At 33.1% G+C, this 21,081-nt stretch overlaps 1 protein-coding gene across 6 annotated transcripts in view; it reads left to right on the top strand.

Moving 5' to 3' along the window:
* LOC124540405 (transmembrane and coiled-coil domains protein 2) overlaps positions 1-21,081 on the top strand; it is a 67,160-nt gene that overhangs the window by 8,653 nt on the left and 37,426 nt on the right. For all 6 annotated transcript variants that reach the window (XM_047117924.1, XM_047117921.1, XM_047117919.1 and 3 more), the window contains exon 2: positions 20,317-20,602. In XM_047117924.1, coding sequence (XP_046973880.1) covers positions 20,459-20,602 — 144 coding nt within the window. In that variant the 5' untranslated portion in view covers positions 20,317-20,458. The remainder of the gene's footprint in view (positions 1-20,316; positions 20,603-21,081) is intronic.

Raw genomic sequence — 21,081 nt, 5'->3', positions numbered from 1 at the left:
TATGGGTGCCTCATGAACTCACTGAAAGAAACCTAATGAACCGTGTACTCATTTGTGATTCTTTATTACGACGTAATGAAACCGAACCATTTTTGAAGAAGCTGATAACTGGTGATGAAAAGTGGATCACATACGACAAGAACGTGCGAAAAAGATCGTGGTCAAAGGCCGGTCAAGCTTCACAGACTGTGGCAAAACCCGGATTAACTCGCAACAAGGTAATGCTGTGTGTATGGTGGGATTGGAAGGGCATCATTCATTATTAGCTGTTACCGCCCGGCAGGACCATCGATTCAGAACTGTATTGCGAACAATTGATGAGATTGAAGCAAGAAATTGAGAGAAAGCGGCCAGAATTGATCAACAGAAGGGGTGTGGTTTTTCACCATGACAACGCTAGACCTCACACATCTTTAGCCGCTCAACAAAAATTACGAGAGTTTGGCTGGGAGGTATTAATGCATCCGCCGTATAGTCCTGACCTTGCACCTTCAGATTTTCATCTGTTTCGGTCTCTGCAGAATTCCTTAGGCAGTGTCAGGTTAAGATCACGAGAGGACTGCCTAAACCACTTGTCGCAGTTTTTCGATCAGAAGCCCCAAAATTTTTACAGCAATGGGATCATGTCACTACCAACAAGATGGCAAAAAGTTATGGAACAAAATGGCACCTACATACTTTAGTCAAATGTAAATAAACTATAAAAAAAAACTTTTTGAATTTTCATATAAAATACGAAGAAACTTTTTCCCCAACCTATTATAAACTTATATAGGTATCAAAATAATCTTACCAAAGTCCAAGCCATAACGAGTACACAAATATTAGATCCCGTTACGTTGAGATTGTGTCTCACTTAAAATGTCTTTGTTCGCTTATATACGCTTAAAACTTTTTAATATTATATCTTTATACTATATATATATCTTTATACTATTATATTAATAATAATAATATGTTCAATTTGGAGGGTAGTTATTGAATCAGACGAAATCGGCTGTCGGGTTTGAATGAAATTTTACAATCAAGATTCCCGCTAACCCAGATATACTGCCAACATCACCACATACCTCTTGTCGAATCTTGTTCAATATATTCCGTTTCGATAAAATATAAAACAATTCCTATCGTTCGAAAGTGATGTGCAATAAAAATAATACGGACATGTGCTGACTGATTCTGCACGAGATAAATCTAAATTGCGCGTCGCTTTCGAAATTATAATTTTTAGACCGGAAGTCGTGCGCAGGAAAAGTACAATTAGTGCAACAACGAAGCTCCAAATAGACAATGCAAACTTGACGCACGAGACCGTTGACTTGTACATACAATACAAGACTATTAATATTGTAATTAATGCCTCGTATTATGTTTTGTTAAATACAACCTACGGCTTTGTACGATAGCAGACGCTTGACTTTGCGAAATCCTATACGATATGTTGTTGTTTTTCGTAAATTAATTAAACAACTTTATTATAATTTTGTTTCAGCCTTTGTTCTAAAAATGACACATAATAAATCATTTTAGAAACTTCAATATCTTTAGTGAAAGTCGACATGTAATTATTGATCATATTATGTATAAAGTGTTTATATAGTAATATATACGCAAGTTTTGTTTGTTAATAGTAAAGAGGTATAAGCCACCTGGGTCGGTTGAATAGCGCAATGTTAGACCATTAATTTGCGTGACTTAGCTAGATTGAATGCACTAAGTGATACCTAGCGTTACATACAGTGCTTTAAATACTACTGTTACGAGGTCGCATATAAACTGACGATAGACAAAGGCTTTGATCTTACAAGACTTTGAGAATTGTTCGAAACTAGATTTGATATATACGTAGACTTTTTAAATAAGTCGGTTATTCAGAACATTCATATTTTTAGAATAATTTAGTATTGTTACGTATGTAAGGCATAAGTGTTTGTGTGTACGTCATTGCCGATTGGAAAACTTCAAGCATTTGATAGAAGTTTATAGAGTATATCAGTTTTTCGTCGTCATTTGTAAATACGTGATACAGTAATACTGTAATAATTAATTATTTACATTTAAGGAACAAGTGATGTTTACATTTAAATATTCAAAAGTACGTTTGTATTTTATAGTATTTATTTGCATTTGTTGTTACTAGATATGTAATTAGTTAAAATACATTACAAAAAATGTTTATTATATATTTATAATGACCAACATAGATAGAAAACAGTAATATTTCAAAGATACAATTCATAATATTTAAGAAACATGATAATTGTAATTACTTGCTTTGGTTGTCATGTGTTAGGCGCAAAGAAAGTAGCCGGATGTCATTTCTTGAATTTCAAAATTGCTTCATACCAAATTTTGTCAAAAAGCGATGGACAGACAAGAGTTACTTTCAAATTTATAATGTATGGATAGATTAAGTAGTAAAGTAAAGTAAGAGCCTGTAAATTACCCACTGCTGGGCTAAGGCCTCCTCTCCCAGGTAAAAAAAGCGTATTATTCGATACAAGATTTTGTAGATGATAAAAAGGCGTGGAATTAATACCTGTTGACTTCTAGGCAGGATATATTAATATAAATAATTGTATTAACTAACATGACTGTATTTTTTAAATGTTGAAAAAGAGTAACTACTGAGTTTCTTGCCGGTTCTTCGCGGTAGAATCTACTTTACGAACCGGTGGTAGCTTCACTTAATTGTTAAATGACGATTCAAAAGTGCTTGTAAAAGCCCACTTGAATAAAGTTTATTTTGATTTTTGATTCCACAACGCTGTTCCAATGCGGATTCGTGGAATGCACATGTGACAGAATTTGGATGAAATTAGCCACATGCAGGTTTCCTCTCGATGTTTTCCTTCAGCGCCGAGCACGAGATGAATTATAAACACAAATTAAGAACATATTTATAGTGGTGCTTGCCTGGGTTTGAACCCGAAATCATCGATTAAGATGCACGCGTTCTAACCACTGGGATATCTCGGCTATAGATTAAGTATAATATTTAAACTTAGAACTCTCAAAACTATGACGTGCGACAAGTTATCTCGATGATCTAATTAAATTTGACTACGACTATTTACCTAATTGCGTGAATTCAGCTTATCGTAAAAGCTAATAACCTCGCTTTAAACATTTCGTTTCAATTTTACAAGCAATAAAACAAGTAATATGTACATATGTATAAATAAAAAAGAAATTTAAAAGCCATTAGGTGGAATCATTTGAATTTTTATTGTGTGTTCAGTAAATTTACTTGTAATTAAATTGAATAGTATTGATTTTTAACTGTTTGTTTGCAATGTAAGTCGTTTGTTGATTTTGCGTATTAGGTAAGTTAGAGGGATTTGGGGGTAGGACTCGAGCCAACCCGTCTGGGTAGGTACACTTCACTGATATATTTCTACTGCCAGCTCTTAAACGGTAGAAGTAAGATACCTATTAAATAAAAGAGATTCAGCCGAGTCCGCTATTCTTAATAACCTTTTTTTGTATACAATATGTAGATATGACTCTACTCCACCCAATTGGAAGTGGATGGATGGAGTCCATACGCGAACACGACATTAACAGTCAGTTGCTGTAATAACAAAACATGAATATAAAATAACCCAAGAAGAGTAATGCTTGCCCGACATTGAACCCACAATCTTTCCTTAAGATCACCATGCTCGTGTACTGAGCAATCTTGTTACAGTTTATCGAATGTATAATGCAAATGTTATGTATGAAGATAAAAAAGCACGTGTAACACTGTACACGTGATCGAAGTGAAACATTTCCATCTCAATATATTCAGTCAAAAGTTTATTATAGAAATTCTATATTTGAATTCGACCTTGATATTGTACTCTTATAAAAATCTAGTTGTTATCAAGCTTTAAGAGAATAAAATAAAAGTGAAAAGAGGAGAGAAGGAATAAAGGAATTCCAAAGAAAGACGATTAAGACGATTCCTCGTCCATTATCATTACTACATATAATAAAACAAAGTAAGTAAAGTCCCTTGGTCGCGTCTGTCTGTCTGTATGTTCGCGATAAACTCCAAAACTACTAAGCGGATTTTCATGCGGTTTTCACTAATAGATAGAGGGAGATTCATAAGGTAATAATTTAGTCTTATTATTAATTAAGGGTTTTATGTAAATAAGTTGAAATAGAACGACAATTGTTAAACAAGTCGGAAAGAGTACCAAAAAATAAAAAAATAAAAGGTGCAAATATAAAAAAAAATTATGTCCGGGCCGTTAGTAGTCTTATAATGTTCATTAGTTTTCACTTGATTGACGTATAAAGGAAATATAAATATTAAGTATATATTTTGTTAATATAAGTTATATTTTGCAACCCTAATTGTAATCCTATTTATGAAACCAAATTGACATTGCTAATGCGATGTCAAACTGGTTTAATTTGCTGTCCGTAATTGTGTGATTAATGATAACACGTGTTACGTGGAGTTTCAGTATTGTGACATGAAATATGAATAAAATGACCAGAATATAATACATAACGAAAACAATAAAAAAAAATTCAATTATTCTGACCGTCGTTGTACGAAAACTTTTCTATTTTGGGATTTTCAGTACTTTAAATTCTCTCTCTCTTTTTTCATTTTTTTCTCTTTCTCTCCGAACTCATAGTAATCAGATTTGTATATTTCTATTCCAAATATATATTACCTTTAATTTTTAGTATTTTCTTAAAATATATATCACGAATTCTTGTTAGACGGACTTCATGAATTTGTAATCTTTGATCGTGGAAACTGCATGTTTATAAAAATGTTAATCAATTGGGATTAAATTAAATGCTTTTTTATAATTCTATTCGACCAGTGGGTCATTGTGTGATCAGTTGATACAGACATTAGTCACAGCCGATTAAATTACTATGTCATAACTTGTCACACAATTCAGTGAAACAAACAGATTATAACTGACTGATTTTTTTTATTATTTTGTTTTTTCGTGAAACTATCACTTTGTATCCTTTTTTTTCCCAAAAGAGGCCGCTTGGACATCTTACAAGTTTTCCTTACGTGACGATGTCTAAATCGCGTTGTAGATCTTCCTTCATCCCTAATGGATTTTAATTGTGTCCATAGGCCGAATGTGATGCTTCAATGATATATACTAATGAAAAATAGGGAATGTCATAACCTACTTAAAAATATTTTTAGTGTATAATATCTGTAAACTATAATATATCTGACTTTGAAAAAAAAATAAAAAAGACGACGATTACCACTCAAGGTTACTAAAAGGTTTAAGGGTAAAACGATCGTTATTTTATACCGATTTAATGTAAGGCTAAGTACTCTTTGGACTGATGGACTGGGATAATAATTTAGACCTATTCGTTCGATTTCAAGTCCGTACTAAAATAATAATCGTTTGCCAAATCGATATAAATGCAATATTTAAAGACTGGATAAAACGATTCGTTACCGATGAAACGATATATATTTTCAGAGAATTCTTTCTTCGAATAGTAGCGTAGTGTTTTTTATTCACGAGTCCGGAGCGCGACTATGAATATTAAATTTTGTCAAATGACGGATACTCGTGCCAAATCTTTATTGCCATTTCTACTTCGTTCCGTATAACATTATATATATCGATGCTCAAAACTTCCCACTTCTGGCACTTTGTAGTCGTTAACATTGAAATACGGAATATATGTTTAAGTTGAACAGATTTCTTGCTTGTCTGTGTTAGTCGTTGGCTTAAGGATTTAATGATACGTACCTCCTGTGCTGTCTGATACAATACTATGAAATAAATTGACATTTTTATCTTTTAAATTTTTTGTCTATGCTCTTGATTGTTGAGAAGTTTCTTCGTCTTGAGCCAATCAGGGCAATTCTACTAATAAAAAAATCGCTTTATCGCCATCGTATCGAAACGTAATAAGTGCCGTGTGGCCGTTTTCCGATTTTAGCAGAATGCATAAAGATCCATTTGCATTTCCGTCGATGTTGGATTGCAATAGAATCAGCTACGTATCGTATTCTATAAATTAGTAAAATTGGCTCCCATAAAAAAATCAGCACAGGTTTCTTATTGTGAAAAATAATCGCAGTTGATTTGGAATAAAATTGAGAACGTATCCTAACCGTTAGTAGAATTGTCCCCCCTGTTATGTCATCGAAACTAAACTAACATGTAAGATTTAAACTCCATAGCATAAGAGGGAATGGTTCGAATTTAGCTCGCAATATTTGATTTGAACACAAACATTTCAAGTTAAATGAAAGCTTGTAATTGAAAACAAGAATAGAGCCCCGTTGAACATAATATGATCCATCGAACAGATTATTCGTTAAATAAGGTTAAACGTACTTCGGGTATAATTACGTGTTTTCTATAGGGAGCGACTATATATCATGTTGTGTCTGATTCCTTCAAATGTCAAGTAAAACAGCTGCTAAACAAAGTTTGAAAATTAAGCCGTGTGTTTTAATATGTTTCGTTGTTTTATTTGTGTTCAGCATTGTACGAGTAAAGTACGTGTCTATAAATATATACCTATTGTGAAAAAATGCCTTGTCAGATCGAAAATGTTCCATCGAAACCAGTATTTGCGAGACAATGGATTAACGTACAATACATATGTTTATTAATAGACATTATTGTGTAATTTATACATTGTAATTTCAACAAAATAATTGTAACGACGAGCTATAAATAACAAACATATAATAACATTGATAAATATTCATAAAATATATTATAAACTAGCTGTGATCGAGGATTTCAGGCGCTTATCCTACAACAACAACAACAGCCTGTAAATTACCACTGCTGGGCTAAAGGCCTCCTCTCCCTTTAAGGAGATGGTTTGGAACATATTCCACCACGCTGTTCCAATGCGGGTTGGTGGAATACACATGTGGCAGAATTTCTATGAAATTTGTCACATGCAGGTTTCCTCACGATGTTTTCCTTCACCGCTGAGCACGAGATGAATTATAAAGACAAATTAAGCACATGAATCAGCGGTGCTTGCATGGGTTTGAACCCGCAATCATCGGTTAAGATGCACGCGTTCTAACCACTGGGCCATCTCAGTTCTAGCCTAAGTTTCTCCTTATTACATCAGCTGCAAGTGAAATTGCCATCAAAATCTGTACAACCGTTCCACGAATTAGACGGAACAAACAGATAGACAGACCAAAATTGACATTTTACAAAGTTGTTTTGGTATCTATGTATGTACCGTGTATATTTACGTGTGCATTTAGTAAAAAGCGGTAATTTTAATTTAAAAGCGGTAATATTACAAACAGACACTCTTTTATTAAATGTATATATAATGGAAGTGGAAAAAATATTTTCTTTGTATGTGTGCATCCAAACAATATACAAACATTTAGAAAACAATATTGTACGTGTTATGCTCTGATTATGTATGTGCGTGTGTGCTTATAACAACAGATAGGGCTAACTGTTTGTATATGTGTGTTGCCGTTATCGTAAAAAAAGTGGACCATTATTAGTGGATATGTTATCTGAAAGCTGAGATATAATCTTACTAATATTATATTGGTAATGAGAATGTATGTTTGTCCTTGAAATTCAAGTTTAAACGGCTGAGCGGGTTTTTTATATACATAAGTCGATTATGTCTTGGAATAGACATGCCAATATATTTATTTTTAGTTCAGACTGACTTGAATTTTAACGGACTTTTGTAATAGTATTACTAAATATTTGGACAACCCTACATACTTATTATTGATAAATAATTGCCACATTTTTATCCAACAATAAATCTATACATTTAATGAAATTATATTGCCTTTATGTAATATTGAAATAACCCTTTTTTACTAAATTCGCACGTCTGTCTATCTCTTAATTTTGTCTTAAATTTTCGCGATTACACATTGAAATAAAACTAGCTATAACGGATTTGAATCGCGTATATTAATTCTTTTTAACATCCCGACGTTTCGAGCACTTTACAGCGTTCGTGGTCACGGACTATCTCTTTGATCCAGCTAACCTCTGGAACGGCTTTACCGATTTTGAAGGAACTTTCACTGGCAGATAGCTATTGTATACAAAGTAACTTTATTGTAGGATCATACATAAAATTTCATTTTAAGGCAAACGCACTCCAAGTTGCGTGCACTTAGTATATATACATGAATTAGTACATATTATAACACTTCTCAATTTAACCGTGGTTAGCAAATAGTACCATATATATAGTGTGATAAAATATGTATGCTAGTATGCTTATTCGCTTTGAATTTTTCGATTACTAACATGAATTGGTACTTGACAAAGGTTAGTCAGCCCTCGACCTCTCAAGCGCGAGGGGAGGTGTTTACGAGCCCGCATATTTCTACCCTCATACCCGCACAAGATGCCGCTAAATGATCCTGAAAGTCGTTCGTAATTGTCCGACAATATCATTTTATTTGTATTTAAATAGGACCGCTTAGTAGGGCAAGGACTTATAAAAGATGGTATAGGTCCGTCTTTATTTTGTACCACAAAAAAAAAAAAACTTTTAAATTTTACCCGTTTTAAAGATTATGACAAATATGGTTGAAAAAAAAATGAAACGAGATGGTAAGATTGTGTTTATTTATATACTAAAGTGTGTTTATAACTCATTAAGTTTATTTTTCTTAAACATTTTATAAAAACAAATCCCACATTTTTATTTGTTTTACAACAAACTGATTTATGTTTATTATTTCTAACGTAATGGATGAGAACGTTTTTCTTGGTCTTATGGTCACAATAAATAAATAAAATAAAAAAAAATAAAAAAGCACTGTTCTTTATGCAGTTTCTGACTTTGTATAAAACCTTTTTTGAAATATTTCTTATTAATATTTCCGTATCGTCACACAAATATCTACCTCTTTTTAAATTGTCAGATTTGTAAAGAAAGAAGGGGACAAAAGTATATTTGACTTTGTATGAATGATTTAATTGGTATCCACAGGAAATTATTAACTTATGGGGTCAATGACTCACGGTCCAGACGTCTGACATAGCTCGTATCACCCATTCACCCAGCCACCGTGTCAAAGTTCAACCATTAGGAACAAACTGATCATATCAAACGTATTACAGCCAATTTGTTTCTTTGATTTTATTTTTTATCAATTCGTAATTGCTACGAATAATGTCTGATTTTAATACAGCTGTGGGCAATTTGAATACGTTTCGATGTTTTATCACTTTAGATTATAGAACCAGTATCCATTTTAAAGTTCACTGTAGATCAATAACCACGGTGTGTTTTAGCTTTACTTTTTTTTTTAATCCGAGCGAATTGGCCACCTGCTGTGAGCGGGCACGTTTGCCAACACACATTGAAATTTTAAGAAGTATATATGTATATACTGATCCGATTTCGTTCAGGCGCTTCCAAACATAAAACTGATATATTGAAGGCCGAAGCTTACTTTTACTCTGTGGTAACTGTTTTGTGTAAACCTGTCTAGTCCATCCAGTACTTTAGCGCCAAAGAGCAATACTTAGTGTTGTTGTATTTTGGTCTGAGGGTAATTGACGCAATGTAACGACAGGCACAAGGGACATAATATGTCTAGGTTGGTGGCGCTTTGGCGTCAATATCGTTGGTGACCAATATTATCTGTACCCCTAGTACGAGTTTCAATACTTCTTGCGTTAATAACGTATCGTCTATTCGAAAACGTTTACGAAGTATTTGAATTCGATAGTATAAGTTTGACATTACTCGTTTGCGTTAAAACCATGATAGCCATCGAGCTACTCGAAAAAGACTACCACACAATTCATATTTCCATCTCACTTACACGCGCTAAAAAGAGTGAGAGAAAATATTTTGTCATTTTTATTGTATTTTGACATTTCTCGCAAAGTATTGTCTAATGTCTTTAAAAATTTAAAGGTTATATTATCGTATTTTACAATGTTTACATTACTATAAGAAATAAAACTGTGAATGCTTTAATTTTTAAGTGTTAATAGCAGTGAAAAGAGAAGAAATTACACTGAAACATTGTTTGAAAGATTAATTATATTATAAAATACATCAAGAGGTACGTAAACATAAATTTATTATTACATTAAGCAAATAAAACGATACGTAATAATTGTAAGGACCATAAGTTTATAATAAAGACTAAACGTTTAAAAAAATATAAACAGTGAATATTGTTATTAATATAGAGGAATTTGTGTTAAGCTATAACTAACCTATAAATATTGTTAATTGAATTCTCCTTACAATTTTACGTCGATATACTTATACATATTTAGAACAACTATTAATAAGTAAAATGAATTTGCGAACACTTTTATTCTATATTTAAATTATTGTTTTTATTACCTTTTTATAAAGTTTAATTTAAAATGAAGTGACTTTCATCTCAATTCAAACTTATGCTTAAATTATTTTGTTATTTCGATATTATCCTAATGAAATACAAACTATTTCAATATATTACAATAATATGCATGTCTAATTGCCATTATGTATTATGGACCTTATTAATTATATTTCAATTAGGGTTCACTTAGATTAAAATAATTCCATGATCATGACTATCTTATATGTTTGTGAATGTTTCAATAAAAAATATTGTTTGTGATTACAGTTCCAAAGAAGAAATACAAGCCTAGATAATACAAATACATCTGTGCTGCATTTTCCAGTGTGATGCTACATCTATCACTCTTAACTCCAAGAATCATTATGGAAATAAAGTTTAATGTATAGAAAACAAATACCTAATAATTACTACCATAATATGTGTTTTATTTTTCCTAAAATATAATTATGTATATAACATATATAAAGGTTTTTATTTACATTAAACAACAAAGAGTTCATAGTTTTAATTGACTGTTTTAATGTACCCCATAATTGAAGAAGTATAAGTAACAATATTCTATTTTATTAAGCAATGATTGTTTTTGAAGTTGATTATTTATGAGAGAAATCAAAACAATAGTTATTGATTTTCCAGTGTGATGCTACATCTATCACTCTTAAGTCCAAGAATCATTGTGAAAATAAAGTTTAATATATAGAAAACAAATACTTAATAATTACTACCATAATTTGTGTTTTATTTTTCCTAAAATATAATTATATATACTACATATATAAAGCTTTTTTATTAAACGAAAAAGAGTTCATAGTTTTAATTAACTGTTTTAATATACCCCATAATTGAGAAAGTATAAATAACAACATTATATTTTATCGAGCAATGAGTGTTTTTGAAGTTGATTATTTGAGAGAAATCAAAACAATAGTTATTGATTTTCCAGTGTGACATTACTTCTATCACTCTAACTCCAAGAATCATTGTGAAACGTTCTAACCACTGGGCCATCTCGACTCGGTTTGCGGAAGTACAATCTACCCCAGATTGAACGTAGTATTTATTCGTCAGATGTGAAGTTTTCATGTAAAATTATTAATTACTAGAAGTCGCTCGCGTTATAGGGTGTTGGTTGTCATGTGTTAGACAAAAAAGTAGCCTTAATTATATCATTTCTAGGAGTTCATGTTTGCTTCATACCAAATTTCATTACTGGTTCAGCGGTTCGGTCGTGAAAGATTGACAGGCAGGCAGACAGACAGACAGAGTTACTTTGACACTTATAATATTAATATATATTATAATGATTTATTACTCCTAATTTGTTTGAATCTGTTGAAATCACTTCGATTCGTATTGATAATAGACGCATTAACCTCGCCTGCGTCGATGTCGGAAACAACTGAAGCTAATGGACGCATTGATAACGTTAATTAGGAAGTTATCGGCTTATTACAAAGATTCAATGTTCATTCAATGTTACCACACAATGTAAAAGTATATGTATATTTTGAATAGAATAAATACGTTTAAAACATGAAACGTCAAATATATCGTATGTTATATTGGTATGTGTATGCTATTTATAGTCTTAATGTCGATATTTGTAAAGTGTACATTCAATCATTTGTGTTTATAAATCATCTCGGGCTCGGCGAGCGGTGGCGAGAAACATCGTAGGGAAACATGTATGTGTTAAATGAATTACGCCATATGTATATCCGCTGATGCGTATTGGAACAGTGTGCTGGAATAAGCCTCAAACCGTCCCTTCGGGATAAGTCCCAGCTGTGACTTTCGATCAAATTAAATTTTCATTTATCGTTATAAACATGTCGTTTCGTGCTCGGCGGCGATACAAAACATCATGAGGAAACTTGCATGTGTCTAATTTCAACGAAATTCTGTCACGTGTGTCCAAACCAAACCGCATTGGTGTAGCGTGGAGGAGGAAAGAGAAAGATGACCTTAGCCCGGCAGCGGGGAAATTTACCGGCTGTTATATAATAAATACGCCAAATAAATCTAATGACTGAAATCCCTAACTAAGACTAAGTCCACTACGAAGCTTCGTTATTAAATCAAATGGTCACAAATTCTTGTGTCAACGGATGACAATACACTTTGACCCACTCGAATACTTGAATACACATATTTCCAAAGTTTCCAATCGCTACGACAAACAGAAGTAGGTTAATAGCTTCCTAGATTACATGCTGACCTTTGACTGACGGTCATCACATAATACAAGTTTGTCTTGTGTAAAGCGAAACTAAAAGCTAGTGGAAATAAAAACAGATTCGAAGTTTGATTATGTTCCAACTATAAATGTGAATAGCATTGCAAGTGGCACATTCACGACATTACAGAAATATTTGATTCTTATTTACTGGAGCGATCTCGAAATAGTGCTATTTTTTATCAAAACAGATTTTTTAAATTAAGAACATACATTATCTCGATAGTGATAGAATAGATTTGAATGAATTTTATAACAGATACGTCACTGTTACGTCTCGTGTACGTCATGAATGCGAAAATAAACGTTTATATTTATAAACGCTACACTTTCCCTGGCTTTGTTTGTGTGGACTTTGAATAAGAGACGTATCAAACATTTGAAAACGTCATAACTCTACCATAAGTAATCAGAAGAATAATAATAAGTGAAAACTAGCTCTCAGGAACAATGCCTTACCCATTTTTTTACTCGGTAATATATTTTACTTTTAGCCCTAATGGATTATACATCGGTACTGGCGAGGCGGCGAGTTCAAACACTTAAGTCATTAGCAGCCCACTTAGGGCTTAGGGCAAAGTACGCGCTACCTAAGGGTGCCTCGTGTTAGGCGGACCTAGGCTTAGGGCGCAGTGGATGTCGGGGAGGTTGTGTGACGTGTACTTGTAACGAATAAGGGACCTCGACCCCGCTGTCAGGGTCGGGGTGTTTTGTTTTCGATGTCTTAGTATTGATATTGTCAGCAGTACGTCTGTCGAAAGTATCGCTTAAGACGTGCTTAGGGCGCCTACGGATCGGATAAGGTTGTTGTTACCTATAATTTTTCTACTTACATTTTTATAACACTTTTTTGATTGCTTGCGAACTTTACAGCAACTATTAATTGCACGACACGCAATGTGAAATACATCGTAGTTTTTTGATATTTCGGATTTTCATTTTATTGCGCTTGAAGCAATCACCATAAAGAGTAATATAAATCCTTCTCGTAATTTCCGCGTGATTCTTGCAAAGAAATATCACAAATTGTTTTTCAGTAAAACGGATTACCATTAATTATAATTATCTTTACATGTCATTAAACAAAGTCTAACCTTTGGTTGCTTACCACTGGCTGCCCCAATATATGCTTAGATTATTAAAATTACACAACGGATTTTGATACGGTTTTCTTTAATAGATAGAGTGATTCGAGAGGAAGGTTTTTGTTTATAGTACATGGACAATATAGTAAAGATTTACTGATAATTTTAGAAGTTTCAGACGGAATGTCGAAAGTAAAAACACACATTGCAAACGGTGGCTGTATTTACTTTTTTTTATATTGCCCCCGTGCGAAGCCGTGACGGGTAGCTAGTTAAAATACATAACCAATTACTCTTTGAGTACGACTTAATGTGTATGCATCGATATATGTAATCTTCTTTGCAATAGAATTAGAACATATTAATACTATTCTCGACGTACATAAATAAAATCAATATGCAAATATAAAATATGTCGGCTGACAAGGTCGTTACTATCAAGGACGTGCTCGATTGGTTTAGTAGCATTGTCCATATAAAGCAACCTATCGTAAATCCCTGGGTACCAATTGTGGATTGGAGAAAAAGTTTTCTTTCGGCTTGTCCGTCAATAATTTCTCAGTAGGATCTTGGATTTAGTCAGCAATGTTACATCTCGACGTCATAAGCCAAGTCAATGTCAAGCGATGGTTCAATTCCTGTGTCCTATCGATCTTGATATATCAATTTTCATCTCACCTTTGCCCGCTTACTGGTGCACTTAGTTGGGGAGTTAAAGAGTGATCAGGTATAGCAGGTACCGATACGACATGGGAACCTTCAAGAAAAGAGCGTACTCCTTTCTTAAAGGCCGGTAACGCATCTGCAAGTCCCCTGGTGTTGCAGATGTCCATAGGCGGTGGTAGTCACTTTCCATCAGGTGAGCCTCCAGCTCGTTTGCCACCCATGTCATAAAAAAAAGGTTTTTTACACACCTGATTAATTTTTCCGCCAAAAAGATGACGTTTACAACAGCATAATAAAACCAGTAAGCAGTTCCATCAGATAAAACGTCTGTAATTAGTCTTCCAAATTTCCTCTCTATGTCTCTTTGTTTAAGTAATGCGTCGGTTCTCAATCATCCTTTTATAACATACATAAAATCTTAACCATAGTTAAAGTTACATTAAACCCAACTACAATACACGAAAACATGTTTATGTAAATCACAATTCAAGTAGGCTCGTTTTAATTATGTCACTTATACTACATGCTGGTCGAGTGCCAAGATCACAACAAACTCAATTCTCAGCTAAGCTAACAATACCGAAGAAAATATTGCCCATTTTAAAGTTTTCGTTGCGTTTTAAAAATTTACTCTATAGTTTATTACGCGTGTAATTTGTAGCGACTGATATTATTGTTGGCTAAGTAAACGTATTGTTATTCTTATTAGCTTCTTCGTGTGGTTTCGGATATTATTTTATTATTTATAATTGTAAGGTGAATTGACTAGTAGAAAACCTAATCAGTCAGTGACCACCGCCCAAATATATTGACGCTAGGAAATGTTTATCATTTCTTACGTTGACTTATCTTTTGGTGCTAAGTTACGTCTCGTATGCCTTTAGTTACACTAGCTCACTCACTCTTAAGGAATATAACTATAGGGGTATAACAAGTGATGAGTGAAACCTACCCGGCGTTGCACAAAGTCCTACTTATATGCAAATATATGTGGGATTTCTTATTATTGTATATACAATCTATAAGAGACGAACCTTCGTAATTTATTAATCTTCATAGCACACAAGCCTTCATCCTCAATTCACTCTATCGATGAGTAGCATTATCATTTATAATCTAATATTGGTGATACGTTTTTCAATCTTAAGGACTATTCCGGGCTAGTGTTCGCCTGTTTTCAAACCAAGGAGCTCTCTATGTAACTATTATCGTTCGATCGGATGGCAATCCGTCACGACCGGGAGAGATCAGGCGCAGGGCCAACAGCTTTACGTGCTTTCTGATGCATGAGCGTGTGACATTGCCAACTGCATAACCCCAAGCTGCGACTGATAATTCGTTGATATAAAAACTTTTTTTAAGCATATTACATCTTAGGCAGTAGTTAGTTATTAAGTAGCTATGGTTGTCGTTTAGAGTATCTTGTATATTAGGAGCGTAAGCTGATTTTTGTCCCAGTTATAATGGAATTATAACTGCACGTTCATCGGCTATGATCTCAATTTAAAGAGCTCGAGCCCTTAGATGTGCAGAAAAATAATATGGATTATTGATTGCAATTTATTAAATTGTTGTGCTTTGACAAAGAATTAATTTTAGAGAATGGTATAAAGTTACTGGCCCATGTAGAGCTATCGCTTAATAAAAAAAAAAAACAAATGTAACTATCGCGAACAGACGTCGTCAGTTTACAGTAACATTAAATCAAAACAAAGCTGTCATAGGATTCGAAATTCAAAATCTGTTGGAAAAATGCGAAGTTTCGCCTGCGAACCATTTTTTTTTTTTAATATTTACAATGCGTTGCAAATGATATACATACATTATACATTCAATAAAAGTGATTATACATTAAATAAAATTTAGTTGACATGTTTCATTAGCTACGTGTTTATATTTACATAGACTTGATAGATAACCAAATAAGGTATGTTAACGTTATCCTAAAGAGCGATACTAATATATTGTCGATAAGACAAGATTGTCTTCATGATTATGTATCGAGTTAATCCCAATTACCATATATTATGTAGGTCAATAGTGTCAACATTATCTGTAAAATTCATGCATTTCATGCAAACAAATACTATTCTATAAGAAGCTCAAAATTTTAATGGAATTGGGGAATATTTCTCACGATGGTTGTTTAAAGCACTGCATAGACAAAGTCGCTTTCCGCTGTCTGTCAGCCCCTGTGTATGCTTAGATCTTTATAAGTACGCAAATTATTTTTATGCGTTTTTTTAAATAGATAGAGTGTTTCTATATAAAGATTTATAGAAATTGTAATTGGGGAATGTAGTATGGAAATCTTAGAGGTTTCTAATGTGATGTTGTAAGTTAACAATTATGCGCTTACATTGCAAATGTTGGCTAAACCTTAAGGGATAGATTAAAATAATGTACTACAGCATTGGAAAATTTATAAATGTGACAAAAAGTCCACGTTGCTATATATCTCTTAGGGATAGCCCAAGATAATGATCATTATTTATTCTACACTTTACCAGTGGTAAAGGCTTGTTGAGCGAAACGATTTTAATATAGGTCATTATGACCCTGAACTGACTGAAAAAGCGGTTTAAAGACATTTTGTAGTATATTCAGTACCAGCATTGCACCCGTGCGAAGTTTCATTGAACACTTTGTAACTCGACGCTGCTAAAGAACTTTTCTTGACTGAAACATAATTTGATTTTAGTTATTTACGATGGTAACTAAGAACAGAGCTTAAGCTGGTGCGACAGTAGTAATTCTGTCGATTATTTGTAATAACAATTTGTATGTTGCGATCTGTGCTAATCAAAATCAACATTTAAACGAAAAATAATTATGTTTGATATATACATATGTATAAGTACGACACAAATTAGATGTAGCATCGGAAAATGCAATGGAATGAAAATAAAACCGATTACTGCCAATTTACATAACCAATAGAAATAGCTCCCTATCGCGCCATTCGACGCTATTCGTCGCTATAGATTCACGTGTCAGAGAAAGCTAGCAATTCACGCGTCAAATTGACATATATATTAGGTCATATGATATTACAACTTATTGCGTTTGTGCAAAGATCATATTCGCATCAGAAATAAATATTGATAATTTAGGATAGCGTAATCAATTCGGATGTGATCGGTTTCACTAATTTTGTCGAAGCGACATCTAAGTTGTGTCTACAATACATACGTATGTCAATTATATTGTTAAATAGGAGAAAGTATACTTATTATAAAATAAGATAATTAGAACAAAAAGGAATTTACTTAATACGGTACAAATTTATTCATAAATAATCTTGGTATTGTATATTCTATTAGCGATTTTTCTTACCAGAAAGATAAAGATAATTATCAGTCTTAAAGACGCTTATATACGCTATAAACGGTAGTCTTTAATGTTATCTACATTACTACATATGTTCTTGATAACTTTCTAAAATCGTCACCAATGTCACATCCAGATAGATGTACTATAAATGTAACTCTTTTTAATACATCTGATTATGATTCCTAAATTATTCAAACTTATATAATTAAATCAAATACCACATCCAGAAGGGTTATATGTTTTAATATGTTTACAGGTTGCTCGAATTTACTTATAATAAATCTCTCATAAAAAATCTCTCCTTATTTGGTGGTACGGCTTTGTGCAAGTCCGCCTGGTCACCCACTCATCAGATATTCTGCCGCTAAACAACAGTACGCAATATTGTTGTATTCCGGTTAGAAGGGTGAGAGAGCCAGTGTAACTACAGGCACAAGGGACATAGCATCTTAGTTCCCAAGGTTGGTGGCGCATTGAAGATGTAAGGGATAGTTAATATTTTTTACAGCCTCATTGTCTATGGATGATGGTGACCACTTACCATCACCATAATCATAAAAAATCCTTAAATTTTTTTTTATTTCATTTCATGAACTAATCTATAACACATTTCCTACGTAGTTGTTACAGCAGTTGACATTGGGAAAGTATATTACGTACTATGTATGTAGTTAGCATATTATTTTGGTATGCAATATGCGCCATCGTGATTGACAGACAAATGATTTACGCTGTGAGCCATACGTGGAAGACCAGTTTGCAACATGGCGTCGAATAAGGGTTGCCTACCGTTCTTTGTACATATTAGATTAGCTTAAGGCTTTTGCAAAGTTTCAATGTATTAGCCGCCAGCCGGTTATACGTTAAATTCACGTTAACAATTTTGTAAGATACAATCTTAAGGGAAATTTACTATGTAGGTGCTAAAATTGGTATTATACTTCCAAATTAAAAATGTTTTCAACTAATATTTCTTTACGAAATATTATTATTATATTAATTTATTTTAGGGCTCTTTTTTAAAAGAAACCGAACAACTATGGATAATATTAAATATTGTTGTTCGCGGTATAGAAACCAAATTATTTATATAAAGATATATTTAAATAAACTTGGATTATTTGCAATCGAATACTATTATATTTAAATATATAACGTAATCGATATATTTTCGTTCGTGAATGCGAAGTTACATAAGTTTAAGTCCTTAACCGGAGTAGCTTCATAAAGACAGGAAAAGATTCAACGCCCTCGCGCGTTCGTCACTATGACTCATGTTAAAGCTACCGTTCGACTGCACATATACTTTTTAAATATATCTTATTCGCTTCGCTTCATCGTACCACTGCTCGCTATCCCTTAAAAACCATTTGTCTGAATCAAATATTAATAGTTCTGTCACTAAGCCAATAGTGATAGATAAACATAAATTATATTATGTGCGCCAAAAGCTACATTAAATTATGTTATACATTAAAATAATATGTATACTGGTAACATTGTTGTATTGTTATATTAAGAGTTGTATGTATGTATCTTTTGCAACTCTTCTTTAACGCGGCTCACAGTAGAGTTAACTGGCAGGAATCATGGCATAAGGGTAAAACGATATGGCCTCTACAGCCAACCTTTTCTCTTTCTATTAGTATGTAATAGAAAGAGACAGAGTTTTGATCACATTTAAACTTTTTCTTATTGTTTTTGTTTTAATTCATATGCGATTTTTAATAATGTTTTATTTCTCTTATATACATATGTATTGTCAAACCTTGTTAATTTATCCATAAATGTTATTTAATACACATATGCATAATATATAGCGAAAACACTTTCGTTACGTGTTATCAATTATTTTTATACCAATTATTATAAAACGATGGTATTCAAAAGTTGCTTACCTCACCGTAGATTGGGTTTCTGAATGCACTTTGCGAATGAAGGTACAGGATGGCTCCTTACGTTTTAAAACGTGAAATGTAGCTGTTTGATTGGACGTATTCATTACATGAAACCCTGTGATTCTCTTTTTGAAATTGGAACCATCATATTTAAAAAATAAAATAGCGGTCTAGTTTTATTTGCGACGGAAATAAACAATAAGGGAATAATCATATATTTAGATTGAAAATACAAATAAATAAACACCAATGAAGTTTCCTTTAGTAGTGTGTTATGAGCAATGATAGCTTAAATAATTACAACGTAAAAAGTAAAACAATAATAGTCTTTTAATTAAAAAATAGTCTTTAACAATAATTATCGACATAGAGTACCAAAAAATAAGCATCATCACTAGAATTACGATGAAATATATAATGGAACAGCGTGGTGGAATATGTTCCAAACCTTCTCCTCAAAGGGAGAGGAGGCCTTTAGCCTAGCAGTGGGAATTTACAGGCTGTTGTTGTTGTTGTATATAATGATCGCTGTCAAAGGACTAAATATACGAAAGCATATAATCCGGTCCTTAAACTAATAACTACAATTTTATGTTAATTTTATTATAAATAATAATAAATGAATTGTATTCATAATTGGTACCACACTGTAACATCGCGGCCTCTGATGAGAAACACAAAACTCATAACTGTAATTGTTATAACATTTTTCTAATTGTAAACTTAAATTTAATTATATATTTTTTTTCTTTACAGATAAATCTCGAAGGAATGGGGTCAACGAAATTAATAAAATACTTATGAAAAAATAATAAGGCACAGATCGCCTCGTAACAAGTCCATGTAAGGTGATCCGGTGGCGGCGTTCGGTGGTAAGGTGGCGCGGTGGCACGGTGCGATGGACACGCTGCATGTGGGGCACGGGCACAGCAAGGGTTCGAGTAGGAGCCAGTCGCCCTCCGCGGCTGATCTACGCGACCCTGCGGTGGTGACGGATGACGTCATCCGCTCAAGGGTACAGTCGCCGTCCACAGCGCACCATGTAAGTTTATAAAATATTGTCGTTCGTATAGTCATCTAGTTGCTTGGGAGTCAGAGTATTGTGTCTTTGTCGGCTGCCTGTTGACAAATCCTTCCTGGGAATGATTCTTGAAGGGATTAGTGCTGGTAGTTTTAAAAAAAAACTTTGTGCACGATATATATGTATTATATATATGTGTAATAATATATTGTGTTCTATGTAAACGGTAAGTATTTTGAATCATAAAGTAACTAATGAGTTACTTGTCGGCTTTTGCTTGAATCCACAATCAGAACCGGTAGTAAGAGTATTATACACTTCCGTGTCTTGCAAAGCCAGTAACGTCTGATGTCTCTTGAAACCTGTCGGGTTACCATTTCATTGAATTTGAAGGTGAACAGATAAAGTCTAATGACTCTCGAATCTTGACGGATTACCATTTCATTGGATTATAAGAGTTCTGAAAGAGAATAGTGCAAGTGTATTTGTGCGCGCACACT

This window comes from Vanessa cardui, chromosome 25, assembly GCF_905220365.1.
Source record: "Vanessa cardui chromosome 25, ilVanCard2.1, whole genome shotgun sequence".
In the NCBI taxonomy this organism is placed as follows: Eukaryota; Metazoa; Arthropoda; class Insecta; order Lepidoptera; family Nymphalidae; genus Vanessa; species Vanessa cardui.
The sequence above is the reverse complement of the archived record's forward strand: the minus strand, read 5'-3'. Positions and strand labels throughout refer to the sequence as shown.